We start from the raw sequence: 25,178 nt of genomic DNA on the forward strand, positions 1-25,178 counted from the left end.
AATTAGCCAGGTTTCCTTTTTATGGCTAATATTCCAGTGTGCGTGTGTAACATTTTCTTTATTTGGTCATCCATTGATGGACACTTAGATTCTTCCATGTATTGGCTATTGTAAGTAATGTTGCAATAAACATGGGGGTGCATATTTTTTGAGTTAGTGTTTTCATTTTCTTTGAATAATTACCCAGAAGTGTAATTGCTAGATCCTATTGTAATTCTATCTTTGATTTTTTGAGGATCCTCCACATTTTTTTTCATGGTAGCTACATAAATTTACACTTCCCCAAATAGTGCACAAGGGTTCCCTTTGCTCATATCCTTGCCAACACTTATTTCTGATCCTTTTGATAATAGCCATCTAATAGGTGTGAGGTAATATTGCCTTCTGGTTTTGATTTGCATTTCCCTGATGATTGATACTGAACACTTTTTAATATACCTATTGGCCATCTGTATGTCTTATTTAGAAAACGTTTATTCAAAGTCTCTGCCCATTTTAAAAATGGATTGTTTTTCCATTGAGTTGTAGGAGTTGTTTTTTTGGATATTAACATCTTATCAGACATACGATTTATGAGTATTTTCTCCCATTCAGTAGATTGACTTTTTATTTTGTTGGTTTCCTTTGCTGTGCAGAAACTTTTAAATTTGATGTAGTTCCAGTTGTTTTTGCTTTAGTTGCCTTTGTTATTGGTTTCAAATCCAAAAAAATTATCACTAAGACTGATGTCAGTTAGCTTACTGCTTTTGTTTTTCTCCTAGGAGTTTAATGCTTTCAGGTCTTATATTCAAGTCTTTAATCCATTTTGAGTTAATTTTTGTGTATGGTGTCAGATAGTGGTTTGGTGTCATTCTGTTGCATGTGGCTGTCCAGTTTTCTCAAAACCATTTATTGAAGAGACTTCCTCCATTGTATATTCTCGGCTTATAATTGTATATTCTTAAATATACAGTCCCTATTATATATTCATTGGATATTCTTTATAATCGATTGACCCTATATTCATGGGTTTATTTCTGGGCTCTCTATTCTGATCCATTGATCTATGTGTCCTTTTAAAATATCAAAACCATACTGTTTTGATTACTATTGTTTTGTAATAGAGTTTGAAACTAGGAAGAGTGATGCCTCCAGCTTTGTGTTTTTCCTTACGATTGCTTTTTCTATTTGCAATCTTTTTTCATTCTATACAAATTTTAGAATCATTTGTTTGTAAAAAAAAATGCAATTGGAATTGTAAAAGGGGTTGTATTGAATCTGTAGATTGCTTTGGGTTAATGACTACCTTTTACTGAGCACTTTCACATACTCCTCAGGACACTGTCTTTTTATTATACTCAAATGATAAGAAAACCGAGTCTTAGGTTAATAACTTGCCCAAAGCAAATGAGAGAAACATTTGCACCCAGGTCTTTCTAATCACAAAGTCTGTGCTCTTACCCATGCATATTTGTCTTGCATATAAGCTTTTACCTTATCAAAACAACACATTGCTTGACATTTTATAAGCATCTCTCTCCACTCCCATCCCCCCAATTTTTCCATAGTCTAATTTATCCACCTCCAGTTTCTTCCCCGTGGCTTAAATTTTGTTCTCTGATAAAGTGCGAATGTCCCCTATAAATTTCCCAGTTTGCCAGGAGAGCTCAGACTTAAGCTGCAGTCATACCTGGAGCTGATTCTTATGGGGGAACCAATGGAGAGAAGACACAGTGCTGGCTGGCCCTGATGGGGCAGGGATATGACTTCCTGAGAAAGTCCCAAGGTGCCTTATGGGGCCATGTTAGCCACAGCAGTTAGAGAAAACTATAGATTTTATCCTTTCTGAATTCACTTTTTTATCCCTTGGTGTTTGTTAGTATTTTCTGATTCTTGACATAAATCCAAACATGACAGAACAGAATGGACCTGAAAGTTTCTCCTGTACATCTCCAGCCCTCCTCCTAGAGCCTTGTCATTTTATCTTTCCTTTTCTGAGAAGGGGCTCTTCATTTAATTTGTCACAAATAACTTTTACTGCTGTTGAATTTGCCTGGTAGGTCTTAGCAGTTGAGGAGTCTGTGGAATGTGTGGGGCTCTCCTGTTCAGAATGATTGCCAGGAAGATCCTTTTGCATGCAGGACCCAGAAGAGTGCTGGGTGTATGGCAGGTGCACAACTGTTGCTTACTAAAAGCCGTGGTAGTAAAAGACATAGGCTCTGGAATGACAGACCTGGGTTCAAATCCCAGCTCTGACAGTCACTAGCTCTGTGGCTTTAGAAAATTACTTAACCTCTCTGAGCCAGTTTCCTCATCTGCAAAATGAGGACCATAATGAAACCTCATAGTTTCTGAGGATTGACTGAGATAATATATGTAAGGGACTTAGCACAGTGCCTGACAAAATAAACCCAAGAATTATAGCTGAAGTTTCCTCTGCTCTTGTATTTTCATTGGCCTTTTTTTTTTTTTTTGGTTGGATTCTAGTTTTTCCAGGAAGCACTTGGAATTCCAGATTGGCAGTCTATCTGTCCTCAATTTGTGGGTGAGGGAGGAGCTTAAATGTAAAATAACCTGACAGCTTCCTGCTTTAGACACTTTTCTGTTCTCCCACATAGCCTGTATGTATGTATCTCTCATTGCTCTGAGCATACAGCATTGTCATTTACTTGTCCATGTGTCTGTCAACTTTGCTGGGCAATGAAATCCTTGAAGGACTTTGTATCAGCACAATATCTAGCACATAGTAGGGGCTTTAACAAAAAGAGGTTTATCAAAGGCGCACAGGAGTGGTAGTGCATGACTAATGAAGCATGAGCACAGAGCCACCATACAGACACACCTCTAAAGTTGCAGGGCTTAAAGCAAGAATACAAATGGAGGCCACATGGCACGTTCCTGAGTATGTTAGAATATGCAGTCACACGGCCATCCTCTGTTCCCATCTGGGGCCTTGCAGCCTAGCCCCAGAGGATGGGACTTTCCCTGGACAGCCTGCTGCCTGTGAGCTGGAGTCGTTTCATGGACCTGGTGGGGGGCGAGGGGCGGGCAGCAGAAGCCTGGCCTTTCGCACAGGTGCCCAGGTTACCTGGACCCTCTGGAACCCGCCTGAACCCGGCATGAAGACTGACTTGCCAAGATCCCCAGGGAGCCAGGATCTCCCCAAACTCTCCCACTCGAACAGAGGTGAGCGAGAGGTGCAGCTGTCTGTGTGCCGGACATTCACTTGGGTGACCTGGGTCTGTGACTTTAGCCAAGGAGCAGGCCCTTCTGTCATCTCCCAGGCCAGAGACATTCCGCCCTCCCCCCCCCCCATTATAGGGCATATTCTTTTCTCCTAATTCCTGTTTATTTAATTGGCTTAAAAGACTAAAGGAGAAGAAGAATGTGTCATGGAGCGAGCTCTGGCCAATGCCATGTTATGAAAGTGACGTCACGTTTTTGAGCCCTTCACAGGCACCCCCCTCCCTGTTCTTCCCCGTTCGCGATAGCCTTGAAGAGGGTAAAGCTCAGACACGGAGAGGCAAGTCTTGCTGAGAGGATGCACATCTCCACCTCGCTGTATGCCTGGGGGTCCAGCCACCTCATGGCATCACTAACAGAAGACAAAGCTCCAGGCACCAAAGTAACGAGGGGCAGGGCTGTGAACCCCGCAGCCCTCCTGGAGCCCACGCGGGATTCCCAAGGCCAGTGTGCAGGAGGCGTTGTCACCTAACTGGCGGCGGAGAGCAGCCTTCTGGGGCCTTTCTATGATACCAGTTACATCCAAGAGGTTACTTAGATTTGATTACCTAACCAAGGAAGAAACTGTACATGTGTGCACATTCCAAGTATTACTTGAGGGGCAGTCTGCCATCTTAAACAGCTCAAACTCTAGAAAATGTTTATGATCTCAAATACTCAACAAATTTCAACAAAATTTGCTATAGTCGTACCTGATACTTTTAAATGGAGATTTTAATCTACAACTACTATTAAGGATGACAGACAACAAGTTATGCAATCAAAATTTTAATAACAAAGATACTATTTTTAACATGGTCAAGTATACTTGGCTAAGTCCAGATTTTAAAAAACAGAAGTATCTAGCCCAACAGTACGACCATACAGCTTTGTACAGAACATTCCATAGATCAACAGAAAATACATTTGAGCACAAAAATAAAAAATATTTAAAGAGAATCTCTAAGCAGCATTTTATTTCTGCAAAACAGACATATATCTTGTACTGATTAAATATCTACAAGTGCGTTTCCTTTACAAAAATACATATATTCTTAATAGACTAAGTCATTAACAATGACCTGGTAATCTTTCACTTCAATTTGAATGATTCATAAGCTAAATCTTACAACCACAAAAAGGTTTTTTATTTGTATTAAGATGTTACCACTTTTGACAAAAAAAAGCTTAAAATATTTTATATTTCAAAGGAAAATCAGCAACACAACTGTACACTGTACTCTACGATGGTTTTGTTTAACGTGAGGGCTACTCTACAACACTGGTGCTCGCTGGTGCTGCCCGACGTGAGGGCGCAGCAGGACCCGGGCTCCCTCACGGGCGCGTGTCGTGGACCACAGCTTCATAAGGACACTTAGGCCCCCACCCCATTCTAAGGAACACAGCAAAAGAAAACTGACCCCAGACAATAGAGGCTGATCGCATTACATTTTCAATGTGCCGAACCCCCGCTCCAGTGGACTGCCGTGCGTCGGTGGATAAATAATCTGTTTACTAACTCTACTGTTGCCCAGGAACATTTAATCTTCATTTGTACTAGATTGGTTTCTTATTCCACGAAGCTCTGGAAGAAAACTAGACCCAGCATTTAACAGACATCAGTTGCACTTGATTCTAGGTTTAAAGGTAAAGAACATTAAAAAGCATTGCTGAACAATGTCTCAGTGCTGGCTCCTAGGAAAGGGGCATAAGAGGTACACAGACACATTTTAATGAGCATTTAAAATTAAATTATTTTTAAGTTTAATTTCGTAACTTTCTGAAAAGGAAGTGCTCAAGCATTTTAAGTGTTTGAAAGCAAAGTAAAAGACTAAGAAGTAAACACACTATATGTGACTACATTACACTGGGAAGAGAATCACTTTTAAGTTATTGGGAAAATGCCATTGTAGGAAAAAAATGGTGAAAACCTTGTAATGCATATTTAAGTACATTTTAATGAACTTTCAGTCTCATGTTTTTCAATCAAAACACGGCTGAACTAGGTCTATCAAGTCAATCCAGCATTGGTTGGCTATTTTGTGTTTTCCAAGGGTTTCAGAGTCTCTAGTATATTTAATATTTTTCAACCTGTCATATGCCAGATGTGGCAGACATGCTATGCTCCTTACTGTGTGTGTGTGTCATTTATAATACCGTTTCACGTTTTTTGTGGTTCTAATCCAGGTATTTAAAGTTATGGCAAACACGTTCATTTTTGCAATTCTCCTACAACCAACATCTTGAGTATCAAGCTTAGCCTGTGGGAAATTCCTTATGATAAACCACAGTATGTAACAAAGGCTTATGTACAGCCTATCATAGAGACTTCAGGATGCGAGCTTTACCTTTGAGGCGGCCCACGGCCTGAGCTCCCAAGGAAAATGGTGTAAGAAGAGTGCTTAATTTGGTGTATGTATGATCTAGATCTGAGACCCATTTTGCTAATTTGGCTGTGTGGCTGAATTCTAATAACAATAGAGCAATCACTGAGAAACAGGACAGGGAGGTGAAACAGGCCTTTATGAAAATTTTGCTTTTGAATATGGAAAAAGCATTTAGGTATGTGAGTCCAATAGAAAATACTATTTTCTATACAAGTAAGCATGTCAACACTTTACCCAAGTCAGTCTTTAATAAAATTTATCATATTACTAAGAACTCAGGAACCAAATAAATGTAATTTTTTTGTTTCTGTTTCCTCCATGGAAGAAAAAGCTTCTCAAATTAGAAGTTAAAATCTCCATTTCAATTTTCCTTTCAAAGTATGTCTTTCTCCCACTTTTCATCCAGAGGAAAGCTATTTGTTGTGTTTATCTCTTTCTCACCTTTGAGGATTTCCTACGACCTGTCAAATGGTCCGGGAAAAACAAGCATATTTGAAAGAAAGTGTGCGCTGCTAATTATCAGAAAAAAACCCTGCATTTGATTAATCTCACCATGAAATTTCAATTTAAAGTCTTTCTTTGGTGATATTTTAGCAATTATTCAATATTATTGCCTCATAAAATTAAATTGCAATCTAAAAATTTCCAAACTCCAAACTGTTACAACTGTCTCTCCCACATGGTGTTCATTAGCAGTAAAATGTCTTTGGTGATAGGTATTTTCTTATGAAAATCTTTTAAAAAGTGATCACTCTAACTTACTATTTAGATATGAAATAATAAGAGACAAATACAGATAACTCAAACTGTATGCAGTAAATCTAAAACGCACAGTAGCAATGAGGCACTTTCTCTTAAATATTTCAATAAAGCTAAACAATTCATAGTATTATATAACATACCTTTTTTCCTCTTAAAGAATCATTTAAATTTAGATTACATTTGAGTATATAACATAGTTGAGCAAACTCATTACATTTATAAAATGTGGCAAATTAGTATGGGACAGGTTTTCAATGAATAAAGAAATAACACATCTTTCTAAAAGTAGTGAAAAGACATCACCCGAGGTAGCTGTACCCCAGATTGAATGAGCTAATGAGCTTTTAGTTTCTTTTTTTGGGGTATTTCCTGAAAGTATTTTGTCAATCTAGAGAAAAGGCCATATTCTGATTTTTCTATTAATGGATGTGATTACCTCAGAGTGATATGTGTAAACTATGGACCTTCAAATCCCAGGTTCCTTGACCTTTTTACTAATGTGATATCTAAAGCAGAGAAAACAGATGACAAAACCTTTTATGGAAGTAAAGTTCTTTCAGGTTATTGCTTAAGAAACAATAGACCAAAGAAAATGTTAGTTTTATTTATTTTCCCAGTTTTGCAGATTCAGATGATTATTCCTATAGGTTATTTATATAAAGAGTTTGTTTTACTACTACCCTAAGTTTATAAAACTAACCACAAAGGTTATCTGCATATTGTTTATTTCTGGTTTCTTGCAAATTTCACAACCTAACTTAGGGAATAATTATTTGGGATTTAGTGTATTACTAGATATGAAAGTAGTCCCATACTTAGAAAATCATAGTTGAATATATCAAAAGAGTTTGGCTGAAGAAGTCTGTGGTTCTGTAGTAATACAGCATTACTCAAGACCATCACAAAATGTGTACCCTGCCCCAACGACAACTGATGTCCTTCTTTATATAAATTTTCCACACGTTTTGGCACATATTCCATTGCATTTCAGTAAAAATACACAAAAACTATTCTAAATTTCATAACTGCTTCCTATATATTTCCTTGGAAAATAGTGAAATTACATATGATGAAGCAACAGGACAAATGTAAAGAGATTGTATCCATAAAACTCACTTAAGGTTGTAGGTTTTGGCTGGTGCCCCCAAAACAACCAGGTCTCATTTGTGGTTTTTAAAATGCACTCTCAATGCATTTTGCATTAAGTCAATTAAAATAAATTCCCAAATGTAAAACATTATTTTAATTACTGACCTAGATTTAACAAATTTATAATAAATTTTAAAACTTTTTAGGATGCCAGGAAGTTAGATTTTAGGGCATAATTTCTGTTGCTAAAGAATTAATTCAGTTTTTTGGTTGAGTATAATGGTAATGGTCTATTCCAACCATTTTTATAGATTTTTAACAAAAAATCTGCCTTTTAAATTCTGCTTGTGAGCTCTTCCAAGCACAAACACAATCTAACAAATGAAATTACTGCCATAACCTTTTTTCACAAGTCAGAACAAAAACAACAGAAAGCTTTAATATAGGCTATTTGACTTGAAACAAAGATACATGAAAAAAGAATTACGCTATTTCAGCCTTTTATATTGTGAAACGCATCAAGACTTAGTTGTATTTTGTATGTGTTTCTTAGAGTTCTACAATGTTTTATTTCTAAGAAGCATTTTGTTATTCAGAAGGCATTAATTTGTGATACAATTTACTGGAAAATGTAGCACATCTACCATGTATACAGTATAAAAACTGTGTGTGTAACACACAGATTGTGCTCATGTCAGGTTTCTAAAATAAATATTTTTCCTAACTTTCAAGGTTTTTTCCTAAGTTTCAGAGGTTAACTTGCTCTGAAGCAATTAATAAAACAATTTCCAACAAATTTTTTGGAAAACAAATATACATTTTAAAACATTTAAATGAAGTTCTTCATATAATTTAAGGTAACAAGACTTTCTTTGAGTTGCAGACTAATCTCAAAATGAATGGAAGACTTAACAAAACTGCAAAATCAAGGCCATTCCCATAGCTCTGACCATAATAAACTTATGTATGAACAGTAATCCCACCCCCCTGATTGCTACAGGATCTAAAGTGAAATATCCTCAGACCACTAATTGTGGTTAGCATATTTATCTACTACACTGCATTTATTCTATTTTATGCAAATGGTTTGGAAATGTGATAGGTAACAGTTTTAATCTACAACTGTTTTTGAGACTTTTGAAATCCATAAAATAGCTAATGTTATCTGCTCTAAAGATCCTAATATTTAAAATCATCATAACCCTCTGCATGCCACAGCAACACACACCTAAGGCCAACTTAAGAGAAACAATGTACTCATTAAATGAGAGCAACAATACAGTGATGCATCCATAAAATGGGCTACACAAAGACGGTTCACAGCAGTACCCGCTTGTCGTAAGGCATTATGAGAGAAGAGGAACCTTACTTACACAGTCATTTTGTTAGAAGTAAATGTGATCAGCTGCCAACATTTTGAATGGTTGTGAATCCAGCTTCAGTTCTCCCAGAATCGCACACATTTTCAACCTGGAGGGCTAACAGGCCCTCCTTATGCAGTTGGTAGACTACACTGACAGATGACTTAAAATGTCTACAATTACAATGTGCTCTAATGTTAAAGAATAATTGGAATTCTTCCCAAAAGATGAACTATGTTGCACAGAGAAAGCTTACTGAGAATAGGAAAGTGGTTCAAAAACCATTTTTCTAAACATATTTGCCATATAAAATCATTTCCAGATATAATAATTACCAGTTTCTTGTACAACACTCTATCTGAACAAGAATTAATAAAAGAGAAAGTAGGTGAAAACTGTAACATCACAAAGACTGAACCATATTACTAGTGTAATTGAATATTAGAACAGTCTTGGGACAACAAGCAAAATATTCCAAAAGCTGCAACAGGGATGACATCCAGCTGACCTCAGTGTGACCTGTACACTGTGAGACAGCACAAATAACTTACACAGGTGGTTCAGTAGCAGAATGGCACTTGGTTTGCTCTTAATAGAAACAACATAAATGCAACTGACAATTTAGAGACAGACAATGGCCTTATTTGCATGCTGAAAATCTGGTTGTGTCCCTTTAGTCCACACACCTCTTGCTGTGCAATCTGTCCATGAGTAAACAAATAGTGCAGGATTCATCTCAGTGGGGTCCAGGACCCTTGGTCTAACCGAAGTCAATTCTTGGTCGATACTGCAATACCATGGGATATGACTACAAATAAAAACATGATGAGGAAGACTTTTATATAAAAACAATATAGATCATATACAAAAAATTTTAAGAATAAGGAGTTATAATGTCCAATATTTGCTGATACTAGTGATTATAATAAGGTGACATTAAAACTATATATTTTTTAAAATTCTTTATTGATTAAAATATTACATATGTCTCCATTTCCCCCCATTGACTTCTTCTTGGCCACTCCCACCCCTCAGCACATGCCCTCACCCCGCTAGTGTCTGTGTCCATTGGTAATGCTCATATGCATGCATACAAGTCCTTGGCCACCCCCAACCTTTCCTCTGAGGTTTGACAGTCGGTTCAATGCTTCTCTGTCTCTAGATCTATTTTTGTTCATCAGTTTATGTTCTATATATTTTCAACTTATTGAGGTAACAATGGTTAATGGTATAATTTGCTATCTGTATACTCTATTGCTTGCTCACCACCCAAAATCTAGTTTCCTTCCGTTACCATATATTTGACTCTCTTTTTCCAATTTGCCCACCCCTACTTCACTTCCCCTTTGGTAACCACCATTCTGTTGTTTGTATCTATAAAAACTCTATATTTTTAAATTGCCATCATTTTTCTAGAATCAGTAAAGTTTTCCATAATATATGACAAAGGTCAAGTTTAAAGTCCTATAGTCCTTGCACTGGTTGCATGTGCCTTGTACTGATGTGACACTTAAGGGGAGGCAGGGCCTGTGGGCACTGAAAGCTGTGATGCCTCCTTAGAGGTGTGCACCTGTGGGGCTGAACAAGCCAAGTCTGCAGTCTGGGTTCCAACAGAGCTGGACTCGGTGAGAACCTACTGAGTCACAAATGAACAGACACCTCCTGCCATGAATCTATGAAAGTGGGAGAGTTTTCATAAATTACATATTTTTAGTCAGTTAGACACTCTTTTCAGCTTTTTTAAAAAAAACAAAAGTAGCTGATTTGTTACATGAAACATTTAGGTTACTGCCTCCTTTCAATAATCAGGTGGTCCTATTAAATACTTCGATTTGATTCTTATGTAATTGAATGGTTCATGTTACTCTATGTAGAAAAAGTGCCACACACCAGCACATGGTACTAGAGAGGAAACAGCTTCCGGCAGACAAATGGTATGTGGCACGGTGCTACTTTTGCATCTGCGTTTACCCTCTGTTTTACCACATGTATAGAACCCAAGTCAGAAAGGGTCTGGAGAACCAATGGCTTTCCTTTTCTTAAAGCTGCAGATTCTCCCTTTTAAAATGAAATTTCGAGGAGCTACTTTTATGAAACCCAGAAAGGGGTGAAATGGCCCTTGAATGTTTCCCCTTCATCTTAGTGTGGGTGAATGCAAAAAATCCAGTACAGAGAACTGTCTTCTTCGTGTGAATCAAAGGGATACACGGACAGTCTGTAATCCTGACAAAAGTCTCGATATTCATCATAGCTGTGCTACGTACTGAGAAAACCCTGTGTTGGATTCCCTTCTACCATTCAGCCAGGATGGGATTGAGAGTGGGAACGGGAATTCCTAGGTCTCGCTTCTCCCAGCTGAATAAGGTGGCACCACTACCAGTTTTCTAGGGGCTGGAGTAAAAGTCAGTCTCAGGGTTTCCACGGTCAAAATCATTTTTGGTCTGAATTTTGTTGTTTTTATTTTAAAATTTATTTTGTTCCCTCTGAATCAGTGTGTCTGGGAGTGAAGACAGAAATCTGTGTTTTATAAAACTCCCTGTGGGAGAAACTAAGATGGCGGCATAGGTAAACACCGGGAAATTGTCGCCTCACACAACAATTGAAAATTACCGCAAAGGACAGAGCAAACATCATCCAGAACAACAGAAAGGCTGGCTGAGTGTAAATTCTACAACTAGAAGGAAAGAAAAGCACGCTGAGAGCCGGAGGAGCTGCAGAGGTGAAGTGCAGAGGTACAAGTGCAGAGGTACGGCCGGCTCGCGCGCGCACGCGAGTAAAGGGGGTGGCACCTGAGGATGCGGCTGTCTTTTTGAATCACAAGCTCCCGACTGCTCTGAACTCCGGTTCCGGGAAGTCTCTGGGGACCCAGGACTCATACGGGGAGAAGCTGCTCTGTCCGACAGCGGGCGAACTTGAGGGCGGCTTTCCCTCAGAGGTGCTTGCAGCAATTAGCGGGTCACTGAGACCCATGACTCCGAGCCATAGCTCCTTGATCCGCCCTTTGATTCCCTGAGACCCCGCCCCACCCAGGCTGCGGCAGAGGCTTTTGCATGTGAATGTACCTAACTGCAGCCGAGCCAGGCAGACCCGGAACTTCCAAGAGAAGGCCCAAGGCCCCGCAGCGGCTTGCATTGCTTCACAGCTGAGCCTCTTCGTGGCTCCTGCTGTGTGGCCTCAGGCAGAGGCTGAATTAGCACCTCCTTAGATCCAGGAGCCACTGTACCCAGTGGTCAGAGGGGGACCATCCAAACTGCAACTCCTCAGATCCATAAGGGACACACTCAGGGAGCAGACTCAGTGAGCACCAAAGCCCCACTGAAGCAAGTCTTGCCCCAGAAGGGTGTCTTCAGCACAGAAGTTCTCCCACTTTAGACACAGCTGATTCTCACAGCCAATTGGCCTGGAGGTCAATTCCTCCCAGTGATCCTACAACAACCAAGGCACCAAGAGTGCACCAAGAGTGTCCACCCCAGGTAACTGGGGAGGCTGAGCTACTGGGCCCTACAGGACACCTGGCCCGCAGGGCCACTCTATCAACACAGGGAAGCTGCCAAAATGCGGAGACAAAGAAACAGGTCACAAATGGCAGAAATGGAGGAAAGCAAACGACTGGATATAGAGTTCAAGGCCACGTTTATAAGGTTTTTCAAGAATTTTATGGAAACCGCCAATAAATTTAATGAATCCCTCAATAAGTATAGTGAGACCATGGAGGACATGAAAAAGGACCAACTAGAAATTAAGCATACACTGACTGAAATAAAGAATAATTTACAGAGATCCAGCAGCAGACAAGAGGATCCCAAGAATCAAGTCAAAGATTTGAAATACAAAGAAACAAAAAATACCCAACCGAAAAAGAAAAAAGAAAAGAGATTCCAAAAATATGAAGATAGTGTAAGGAACCTCTGGGACAACTTCAAGCGTACCAACATCAGAATTATAGGGGTACCAGAAGGAGAGAGAGGGCAAGATATTGAAAACCTTTTTGAAGAAATAATGACAGAAAACTTCCCCTACCTGGTGAAAGAAATACACTTACAAGTCCAGGAAGCGCAGAGAACCCCAAACAAAAGGAATCCAAAGAGGACCACACCAAGACACATCATCATTAAAATGCCAAGAGCAAAAGATAAAGAGAGAATCTTAAAAGCAGCAAGAGAAAGACAGTCAGTTACCTACAAGGGAGTACCCATACGACTGTCAGCTGATTTCTCAACAGAAACCATGCAGGCCAGAAGAGAGTGGCAAGAAATATTCAAAGTGATGAATAGCAAGAACCTGCAACCAAGATTACTTTATCCAACAAAGCTATCATTCAGAATAGAAGGTCAGATAAAGAGCTTCACGGATAAGAAAAAGCTAAAGGAGTTCATCACCACCAAACCAGCATTATATGAAATGCTGGAAGGTATTCTTTAAGAAGAGGAAGAAGAAAAAGGAACTCTTACCATTTGCCACAGCATGGATGGAACTGGAGAGCGGATAAATACCACATGATCTCACTCATTTGTGGAATATAATGAACAACATAAGCTGATGAACAAGGACTGATCCAGAGACGGAGAGGCATTGATTGGACTGTCGGGACTTGGAGGGAAGGTAGGGGAGGGTGGGGGTAAGGGGGAAAGATCAACCGAAGGACTTGTATGCAAGCATATAGGCCTAACCAATGGACATGGACAACGGGGGGGGGGGGGGGGGGTGAGGTCATGAGCGGGGGGGGGGGGGGGATAGAGGGTAACGTGGGGACAAGGACACATATGTAATATCTTAATCAATAAAAAATATATTAAAAAAAAAACTCAACACAGTTGTTGAAGCTCAGCCAGATTTGGAGACTGCTACCTAGACATCCAACTCTGACTTTACTGCTTCCCATTCTACCAGCCCCCAGCCTCCCGCCTGCCCTTCATCCCAATACACCTCCCACCTCTGCTTCCACTCCTGATGCTGACTCTGCACATACTCTGCAGATAATTAAGTCATTTGTTCTAGATCCATTCATAATACACAGGAGAATCCAACACCGATTTTAGTAGCACGAAGGTAGAGAGGGAAGTAAAATGGCTTGGTTTTAAGTGGTTGGGACTTTCTCAGTTTTTGGCCAAAAATGGTTTTGCCTCTAAGTAACCATTTGTGTTTGTTTATCCATGAAAACATATGGAGCTTAATAAATTTAATGAAATGTGTTACAATACTGGAAATTAAGATGAACTTTAAGTTTTATTTGCGTTTCAGTTGCTTTCTCACTCTAATGAATTACGGCACATCACTCACTCCTCCCGATGTTAAGTGATTTTACTCAATCAACCCACATTTTGCAGGGTTGCTAGTCCCCAGTCTCATCAGGTACTAAAATAAAGAACAGATACTTCCAAAGTATATATTTTAAATGTGATAATGTTAGAAAACCCTAAAATTAACTTCGATGTACACTTTTTCTTAAAAAAAGTTTTTCTTTATAAAAATAACTTGGCTTTACTGTAGATTTGGAAAATATAGAAAAGCACCATGAACAAAAGAAATTTGATTTAAATGCTACCATCCAAAGATAACACCATAATCATATCAGTGTATATTCTTCTAATCTCTTTGTCTATGTACTTCTTTGTTTTTGAAAACTGAAATCATACTACCCATATTGTTCGGTAAATAATTTTGTCCATTAAAAAATTCCATACACTTGTTTCTACTCTACTTACTTAACATGATCATTTTTAAAGGCTGTGTATAATGCCTTTACAGAAATGAACCGGTAAGTTATCAACAAGTATCTTTTTGCTGTATGTTTTACTTTATTCCTTTTTTTTTTCTATTACAAATTAATGCTGACCCAGCGACCTATGGTCTAGTCCAGTGATGGCGAACCTTTTGAGCTTGGCGTGTCAGCATTTTGAAAAACCCTAACTTAACTCTGGTGCCGTGTCACATATAGAAATTTTTTGATATTTGCAACCACAGTAAAACAAAGACTTATATTTTTGATATTTATTTTATATATTTAAATGCCATTTAACAAAGAAAAATCAACCAAAAAAATGAGTTCGCGTGTCACCTTGACAGGCGTGTCATAGGTTCGCTATCACTGGTCTAGTCCCTGCTCTCTACCTCACCTCTTCCCTGCCACCCCCAGATTGGTCCTAGAAGTAGAACTGCTGGTTAAAACAGCACACACATTTTTAGAGCTTTTTGCTAAATGTTGTCACACAAGAGAGTGGACTCCAAGAAAGTTGTTCTGTTTTTACATTTCCAAAAGAAATATGGGAGCTCATTCTTCCATAGCCTCATCAGTAATGAGCACTACCCCTTCTTCCTTTTAATCTGGCAATTAAATAAACATAAAAATATTTCCTCAATTGTGGTATATTTGTCATGTATTTTACAATATTAATAGTCAACTCAGTTTGTATTTTTTTCCTTTCACATGTACAAGGAGAAAGGCCATCCCCACTCTGAGATTCATTATTCAACTATATTTTCTCCTTTAAATATTTACTATTTTAAGCCATGAGAAACTCAGATGTGAAGTATGGATTGAATCCTGCACAAACCCTACTAAATCACACCCCACCCCCAGTATCTATGTTCTGAGTTCACCGATTAGCCCTAAACAGCCAGATACGCCTCTCCTTCAGATCTCTGCTCTGTGTTCCCTCGGCCTGGAGTGCCCTACCCCAGATACATACATAGCTATTTCTCTCACTTCTTTTTGATCAAATATCACCAAGAAAGCTTTCCTTGGCAAGCTTATCTAATTCTATTTATTTAACTTGTATTCTAACATTATAAATTTTATTTACTTTTCATCTGTTACCATCATTAGAGTGTAAGCTCCATGAAATAATTTTGTTTTCATTTTTACTTCTGTATCCCCAGGACCTAAAAGAATGCCCAGTTAAGGGCTTAACAATATTTGTTAAATGAATCTTTTTTCCTCCATAATTTAAAATACTCTCTTTATAGGTTCATACATACTATAGTCTGTTCCTAAGCTATTCTTTTTATTTATATGTCTGTGTGTAAGTTAGTCCTCTGTTTTGGTTATTCCAGCTTTAAAATGCATGTCAGTATGTGGCATTGCACATGTCCCCAGGTTGCTCATTTAAAAATGTGACTGATCAGAAACACTGGTTTATATTTCCTGATGAACTTTAGAATGACTTATTTTTTCAAGTTAAACAAAAAATTGGTAAAAGTGTGCTTAAAACCTCTCTAAATATAATAATTTAATTATGGGGAGAATTGACATCTCTAATATTTAGTATATTATTCAAATTTTTTGTGAGTGTAGTGGTATTTTGATTCTATATAAGGTCTTTGATTTTAGATATTATATGCTGAAGTATTTAGTAGCCTATAGTCATGATACAATTTACTTTCAAATGGTTTCACAAAGAAATAATAGGTATATGTATAAAGACTGATAAGGAGAGAGAGAGAGGGCAGAAAATGTAGCAAAATGTTACTTGGTAAATCTATGTGTAAGTAAAGAATATTCCTTTGTATTATTATTTCAACTTTTGTTTTAAAACTTTTCAAAATCAGAAGCTGGTAGGAAAAAGTAGAACTTAACACTGAATTTTGTCAAATGCCTTCTCAGCATCTACTGATGATTTTTATTTCTTGCATTACTGATAAAAGTACTATTTAGTCTTGCTTTCATTCTTTTAGTATAATATAGTATATTATTTATCATTTTTATATTTGTATTCAAAATAGGACTTGAGTCCTGGCTGGGTAGCCAGCTCAGTTGGTTAGAGTGTCGTCCCCATACACCGAGGTGTATGGTCAGGGCACATATAAGAATCAACAATGAATACATAATAAGTGGAACAACAAATAGATGTCTCTCTCTCTCCTTCCCCCTTCCTCTCTCTCTCTAAAAAAAAATCAATATAAAAATAAGATTTGCTAGTTTTCTAATTGGGAGTCAGTTTTTGCTATCATGATTGTGTTACTTTTGTAAAATGAATTCGGAAGAATTTGATCTTTTTCAATGATTTAAAACAATTTTTAGAATGGGAATGATCTATTCCTTGAAAATTTAAGTTTATGACCATAAAACTAATTAGGTATCCTTTGAGGAAGTAATTCTTTAATAATATTTTTATGCCTTTCATGATTTAGTGATTTAAATTTTCTTTCTTCCTAGGTAAATTTTGGTCCACCTATATTTTCTACAAAATTGTCTATTTCAGGAACTTTATACACACACCCACACACACAAAATGTGTGTGGATTATTGAAAATTTGGTCTTACTCCTGCTGTTCTCTAATACTTGATATCAGTGGTTAGGAACATCTTTATTTCTAAGGAAACAGACATCAGTGCCAACAAAGTGTTCCCCTGATATTTCCAGTACCCACCTGGCACCATACATACTTATTACAATACTAGAGGCCCAGTGCATGATATTCATGCATGGATAGGGTCCCTAGGCCTGGCCGGCCATCAGGGCTAAACTATGGGGCAACTTGCGGGGTGATCGGAGTCCCCCACTTGTACCCGCCTTGGCTGGCCTGGGGCCTGCGGGCAGCATCTGGGCCCTGGTGGTCAGTGCGCGTCATAGCAACCGGTTGTTCTGCAATTTGGTAGATTTGCATATTAGGCTCTTATTATATAGGAGTATTGCCTATGTTCCCCATGACTATTTTGTGACTGCCATTTTGTACTTCTTAATGCCTTCACCTTTTTTGCTCAGTCCCCCAACCCCTCTCCCCTCTGGTAGCCATCAGTTTGTTCTCTGTATCTAAGTCTATTTCTGTTTGTTTACATGGTTCTTTAGATTCCACATATAAGTGAAATTGTATGATATTTGTCTTTCTCTGACTGACTTATTTCACTTAGCATAATACCCTCTAGGTCCATCCATGTTATTGCAAATATTAAGATTTTGTTCTATTTTTATGGCTAAGTAATATTCCAAATAATGGGGATTTTAAAGAAATGCTATAATTAATCCATAGATCATCTCTGTACAGTAATTCTTACTATACCACCCTTAATCCCTTCTGTTTTCCAAATTTATAAAATGTATTTTTATTGATAAACTTTCCTCAGATCCATGTACAAGTTTTCTCAGTGCATTATTAAATTAGTTCACTATCATTTCTATATTAAAAGAGGTAACCCAAGTAAAGCACTTAGGGAGGGCCGAGTGAGCCAGCTCACAATTACATTTAGCTGCTGCCATTATTTAGCTTCACCTCATCTGGCATTTTACCTTTCACTGTGGGTGAATGAGTAATTTTAAAAAAGTAACACACAAAGAAGTATTAAGTGTGGAGCAGAGATCCACTATAGAGCAGAGATTTCTCAAGGGCTAAAATTGGTAATTATTAAAAATCCCTAACTCATAAAAAATGGTCTTAACATCAATAATTTCATTTTTAGTTTAGTAAAATTAAATAGATATTTCAAGAGAACTAAAATAATGGAAAACTTTGGGGACATAATTTGAAAGGAAGTTTTGTAGTTTAAATAAGTATTAGTTTCACCAAGTTACATGTCTTAGGAACTCGAGTTTGGGATGAAAGCAGTCCCCATGGTGGCAATATCGTCAGGGTCATATGTATAGTCGTGAGTGCCTCTTACCTGATACAAAGGGCCATCCTGAGGGCAGACTTGCGAAGCTGAGCAGTTCAGACACCGAAACTGCGGAGGAGATGAACTCATCAGATAAGAGGCATCCACAACTGGATACATATTTAAAACTGATTATTCAAAAAATATAACTTAACGTCAAACATGAGTCAACATGATTCATTTTAAGTAAACACTTTACAAACTAGGGTAGCTGGGTTTTTTAAAATTGATCTTAATAATAGTGACTAGTAAAATTTAGCTTGAAGTAATTTTAGTATCTAAATAAGAGTTTGGCTAATATTCTGCAAATATTTTACCAAAATGTTTTACCCATCCTTTCCATCTCCTCTTCGAATACTAATGCCTGGGAAAACCCTCCATCCGTCCCGTCTTACGATTAGTCTCCTAGGTCCCCTCCTCAACTACCTCTTGAAAGCATCACTTTTAAGGATATCAGAGCTCTGACAGGGACATGAAATTTGCCTCAATCTGTAAGGGATCCATTTTCTGTTTCAAATTTGGTTCCTTATATTGTTAGCAGGTTAGATTCTTAGTCTCCATATATATTTTAATAACATCGGATGGTGAACTCCTTGTGTCTCTATCTTATTTATATTTGCAATATTAATAGCTAAGGCCCACAGCAGCCACTCAAAAAATGTTTTATGAGTAAACAAATGAACATATTTTAAAACTATTGAGTAAATTCTTTTGTAAACTCACTTTAGCAGTTTAATCATTCATATTTTAAAAGAATCATCTAATGATTTTTCAACATTATGCATACGTGAATTCAACACTGCATGCCTATTCAAAATGAAAAAAATAAATAAAAATGAAAGGTATAAATTAACCAGGAGAAATCTAACATCCCAGAGCGGCTTTTAAAAATATATACTTTGAAAGAACACTTAAGTAAGCTATAATTAAAACAAATATATTGACAGCCTTTAAATTAAAATTTTAGAAGTTTTCCATTTCCCCAAAGACTTTAGCAAGTTCCCCCCTAAAAGTTAGTCTTTGCATTTCTGTTAGGGCTCATCAACATGACCTAAGACAGTGATGGTGAACCTATGACACGCGTGTCAGAGGTGACACGCGAACTCATTTTTTGGGTTGATTTTTCTTTGTTAAATGGCATTTAAATATATAAAATAAATATCAAAAATATAAGTCTTTGTTTTACTATGGTTGCAAATATCAAAAAATTTCTATATGTGACACGGCACCAGAGTTAAGTTAGGGTTTTTCAAAATGCTGACACGCCGAGCTCAAAAGGTTTGCCATCACTGTATATGCCCAGCACTGCTGTCCTTGGCAACCTTCGCCTTTCTCAAGAGTCTTCAAGCTCACCCTGGCTGGATTGGCTCAGTGGATAGAGCATTGGCCTGAGGACTGAAGGGTCCCAGGTTAGAATCCAGTCAAGGGCACATACCTCAGTTGCAGGTTGATCCGACCCCTGGCCCTGGTCAGGGCTCATGTGGGAGGCAACCAATCAATGTGTTTCTCTCACACAGATGTTTCTCTCTGCCTCTCCCCTCCCTTCCACTCTCTCTAAAAAGTCAATGGAAAAATATCCTCGGGTGAGGATTAACAAAAAGAAAAAAAAAAAGTTTTTAAGCTCTATCTATCAGATTTGGACTAACTACACAAGTAGCACTTAATGAGAGTAAAGGAAGTGGTAAGAGGCAGTTTCCCTATTTCCCTCCATTAATCTCTCTGGTATTAGTCCAGATAAATGTTTGCTTTTCCTAAAACTGCTTGAGAATTCAAATGAAGCAAACCAAGGTAAATATGTGTAGTAACTTTAGGTATGGACTAGCAGAGGCTGCTGGAAGATAAAACTGACCAGGACCATCTGAGAAAGACAGGCTGTCCTGAGAGTGGGCACTCAACCCTCCCGAGAGGTGATCAGGAAGAACATGAGTTCATGATGAAAGTGAAGGCTTGAACAGAAAGAGATACTAACAGTGAGCTCTCAGATAAGACCAAGTGTAGGAGGAGAGAATTATAATAATAAAAGCTAACATAAGCTATTAATAAAATAACTAACGTAGTATGCTAGGCACACTGCTAAGTACTTTATACTATCGAATTCTCACTAAAATTTTTGAGATAGGTAGCATTACCCAAATTTTAAGGCTTAAAAAACGGAGGCAAAACTAGAAACCAGGACATAACTGGGAAGAAACAGCTTCAACATATATAACAAAAGGTTAGTATCCAGAATACAAAAAGAGGTCCTAGAGGTCAATAAGAGTCTTAGCCTTGTTGTAGGTATGTGTGTGTAATTAAACAAATCCCAGGTGGATTAAAAAGTTTAATATAAAAATGTACTAAAAAAAAAGTATAAAAAAATAAAACAATAAAAATGTACCAGAAGCAAGTGAAGGAACCACAAGGTAGACAATAGTTTAGAACAGTGATGGCGAACCTGTTGAGCTCAGCGTGTCAGCATTTTGAAAAACCCTAACTTAACTCTGGTGCCGTGTCACATACAGAAATTTTTTGATATTTGCAACCATAGTAAAACAAGGATTTATATTTTTGATATTTATTTTATATATTTAAATGCCATTTAAAGAAAAATCAACCAAAAAAATGAGTTCGCTTGTCACCTCTGTCACACGTGCCATAGGTTCGCTATCACTGGTTTAGAAAATAAGCTGATTCCCAGCCCAAGGCAGAGTGAGTTAGCAATGCCAGTTACCTGCGAGCTTTCAGACATCCTGGCATCTTGCTGGCAATGGAAGGTAGAGATGGAAAAGGCTAGTAGGGATTTAATCAAGAAATGATTGTTTAGCCCTAGCCGGTTTGGCTCAGTGGATAGAGCATCAGCCTGCAGACTGAAGGGTCCCAGGTTTGATTCCAGTCAAGGGCACATGTCCAGGTTGCGGGTTCAGTCACCAGTAGGGGGCGTGCAGGAGGCATCCTATCAATGATTCTCATCATTGATGTTTCTATCACTCTCTCCCTCTCCCTTCCTCTCTGAAATCAATAAAAATATATTTTTTTAAAAAAGAAGAAATGATTGTTTTATTGATAATTTGTCCACTCATTTCAAAGGTCAGAATTCATCAATTACTATTTTAACTCACAATTAATTGGAACAGGTAAAATATTTAAAATTTAACAAAAAACAATTGGGAAATTGAGATTCAAATAAATAGAATGATCTTTAGGGTATATTTTACATAACTATTAACCTTATACAAGAAAAATTTTTATTCAGTTTCCTCTTTAAACAAATATTTGTTGAGTATCTGTATTAGGCACTGCTCCCGGTGCTGAGACCCAGTAGTGAACAGAGACAAGCCCTGCCCTCGGATATATTTTAAGAAACCATAAACAAGAGAGACAGGATTTCAGATAGTGATGGAATACTATGGAGAATAGTAAGGCATAGAAAAGGATTTAGAGCGTCAGAGTCAGAGGCCTCACTGAGAAGGTAGAGAAGCAAAATTCTTTGAGCGAAGGGGTAAAGGGAACAAGTTAGGTGAACACTGGGGAGCCGGAGCAAGCCTGGTACATTAGAGGAAACGGGCCAGTGAAGCTGAGTGTGGGGGAGCCAGAGGGAGAGGGAGAGAAGGTAAGATCAGAGAAATGTCTAGGAAAATCATGTGGGGTCTGTATTTATAGGTTCCTGGAAGGATTTTGGCTTTTGTCTACATGCTACTGGATGTTACTGGAGAGCTCAAAACAGAGAAGTGACATGTTCTAACTTGTTTTAAGAGGATTGTTCCAACTGCTCTACTGGACAAAGATGGGGGTGGGGTTGGGGTGGGCTACGAGACTTAGGTAGAAGTTCTGGAGGATGGGGCCAGGGGCCTTAACCAGAGTTGTACAGTGGAGGTGGTAAGACATAATGGGATTGTGACTTTCTTGTATACTGCATAGGTCACAAAGTTTGCTAAGGATGAACAGAAGAGAAAGAAACTAACCAGGACTGACTTTAGGGATTTTGGTCAGAGAGACCAAAAGGGAACTACTGAGATTGTGAAGACTAAGGGAGAAACAGGCTGAAGGAGGGGGTCGAACAAAAGCAGGTTTATCACACTGAAAAATGCAACAGGCTAGTAATTACTTTACTGTTGCACTAATTATAAAATGTGGTAAGTTCTCTATTTATTGGTTTTGTTTTTATGTGAATGAAAAATCATGATACTGAACCACTATTTGAACCACCTTTTATTAAAGTATGCCTTAAATAACTAAGAACTTCGAACTATTCAGAAATGTGTAGTCAAAAACCTAATTGTAGCAAAGACCGATTGAACTTAGAGTCTATTAATAACAATTGTTATGAATTAGCTTTCATGCTTTGACCTTGAAATAACTGGCAGTGTGGGTGACCTTTGGGAAGGGATCTCATGAAGGACAGTGAGTGCTAGCAGAGATCTTGTGGTGGATGACTATTTACATCTCTTCAACCTTAAGGCAAACCTATTCACCATGATGGTTTCAAGCACCTATTGAAATGTCCAAAGAATTATCAAAGGAAGCTAAAATTATATTAATACAATATTAATATTATATGCAATATCACCATATGTAGGCCCAAAGAGCTGGGGAAGAGAGAATGAACTGTCTCTATAATCTGGGCTTGGAACAGGAAGTATTAAGTGAGAGTGATATATGCACAACCATTTAAAAACTAGGAAATGTCATATAAGGGCAAGTAGTAATTTACCAAATATAATCAGATTTTTATTTTCTTTAAAAATCCCAGAAAGGTTTCATGAGTTATTCAAGGCAACAACTAGTTGGTGACTAGTACTAGAATGTAATTTTCCTTCCTGGTCATGAGAATTTAGCCTCACAAGGAAGGCTTTACCCAAGTGAGACTCATATAGAAAAAAAAAATTGTGACTAAGAAGCTAGGTGCTTCATTTATTGTATCATGTCAAGACATATTTCTTCTTAAAAATAGCCAAATATCCTACACATTGAATGACACATAAAGAATATATTTTGAGGTTTGTTTCACAGAAGTTCCACAGGTATTGACATTCACTATAGGTTATGTTTTTGAACTATAATGGCAACCCTCATTATATTAGATTCTATATTGTCTACCTTGTATGAGGTTACATTTATTAATTATGTGATTGTTTTTATAGTTAATTTATATTTTCATGAGAAATATAATAGCCTGGCAGGTATGGCTCAGTGGTTGAATGTCGACCCATGAACCAGGAGGTCACAGTTGGATTCCTGGTCAGGGCTCAATCCCAGGTCTCGGGCTTGATCCCCAGTAGGGGGTGTGCAGGAGGCAGCCGATCATTGATTCTCATCATTGATGTTTCTATCTCTCTCCCCCTTCCTCTCTGAAATAAATAAAAACATATTAAAAATATAAAACCTAGCTTATAGAAAGGTTAAAATTACACAGAGTTTAAAAACATGACATTTTGTACCCTAAACACCATAAAATCTTAAGGTCTAAATGGAGGTCATTTAGTCTAACCTTCTAGTCAATCGTAATATTTATTCATGTGATCAGATTATAAAGAGAATTTCTGTTAGCATTACTACTATATTCTTTACTGTTATATATCAGCCTTATAATCCCTAGTCCCTAAAATGTCCCTAATACTGTTACATACAACTCAGATAAGATGTGCTTGAACCTTCTAATTAACCCTAATCAAAGATATAGTCCAAAATATAAAGTTCTCCTTTTAAGTTTTTTTGATTTTCTTAATTTTTCTCCTTTTAATCATTTCTTCTTATATTGCCTAGGGCCCAAGGCACAATAATCTAACCTGGCATCAGAAGCCATTGCAAACTCACTTACTCTTCAGTCTAATTTTATACTTCAATAAAGGTACTTGAAAAAAAATTATCTACATTCTACTCCAGCTGCCTTCTCTACCATGACCAAAAAATATCTTATCAGCCATTAAACGTATTAGGGCAGAACTTAGTCTTCTTACCCCCACTCCATACAGTTATGTAAAAAATGTGAGTGCCATCTTCTCTGTCTTGAGGTTAGTAGAGCTCTGAACATACTTCGATGGGGTTTTAAACTCACCTTGATACAATACAACTACATTTAACACAGACCTTGGTCTTGTACTTGGGACTAATTATCATCGAGTAGTTGAAAGAAACAGTAAGAGCAACCCATTTTTTTCTCTTCCCCAAGCTAGTTTGTTCTTTGAGTTTCTAAGTACTAGTAATAGTGTTAAATTTGAGTAACATAATGGTATATAACTAAATATAAACATAGATAAATATAAAAGCAATTTACGTTTTCGCCTCTTAGTCGCCATCTTGTCATATAGATGAATTCCATAGTGTGATCCTTCCCCATAATTTCACCATTGCACAGCACATCCAACTTTAAAAAGAATACAGACCCATTAACATATGTAATTTTGAATATATGTGTTTTACATGTGTTTTCAAATTTCAAAAAGGACTGAAATAGTTATTATAAAATAGAAGTATTATCCATTTATTTTTATTAAAAGCACTGATCCATCTCATAAGTATTTATTCAGACATAAGTACCATGAAGCACTGTTTGTCTTGTCCTACTAACCTGTATCTCAAGTTCATACACATACTTTTGAAATGCAATGTAGAGTTTCTTAGTCCATGTCTGTGCAACCTTTGAGATTTGAGACATATTTCTGTGACTGGCTCTTATGAAATAAGAAACTGTGGAAACCTTAGTTCCTCACAGCATTTCTGCCTTATAAACTCATCTTTCAGAATCCTTTTACCTTCACAACCCAAGATTTGAAGGAGTTACTTTCCTCTCATTAGTTTGTATTCAAAGAG

General features: G+C 37.6%; 1 protein-coding gene across 8 annotated transcripts in view; it reads right to left on the bottom strand.

The window, feature by feature from the left end:
• Window positions 1–3,974: 3,974 nt before the first annotated feature.
• The window catches only part of PCGF5 (polycomb group ring finger 5), a 113,006-nt gene continuing 91,802 nt past the window's right edge, over window positions 3,975–25,178 (bottom strand). For 4 of the 8 annotated variants that reach the window (XM_036336630.1, XM_036336631.1, XM_036336635.1 and 1 more), the window contains 3 exons: window positions 24,643–24,732; window positions 18,399–18,458; window positions 3,975–9,608 (listed from right to left, as the gene is read on the bottom strand). In XM_036336630.1, coding sequence (XP_036192523.1) covers window positions 9,561–9,608; window positions 18,399–18,458; window positions 24,643–24,732 — 198 coding nt within the window. In that variant the 3' untranslated portion in view covers window positions 3,975–9,560. Of the gene's footprint in view, window positions 9,609–18,398; window positions 18,459–18,496; window positions 18,518–21,099; window positions 21,159–24,642; window positions 24,733–25,178 lie in introns of those variants that run through there. The other 4 variants (XM_036336637.1, XM_036336632.1, XM_036336634.1 and 1 more) reach the window with 3 other exon arrangements.

The sequence above is a fragment of the Myotis myotis genome, unplaced genomic scaffold (assembly GCF_014108235.1).
Source record: "Myotis myotis isolate mMyoMyo1 unplaced genomic scaffold, mMyoMyo1.p scaffold_m19_p_15, whole genome shotgun sequence".
NCBI lineage: Eukaryota > Metazoa > Chordata > Mammalia > Chiroptera > Vespertilionidae > Myotis > Myotis myotis.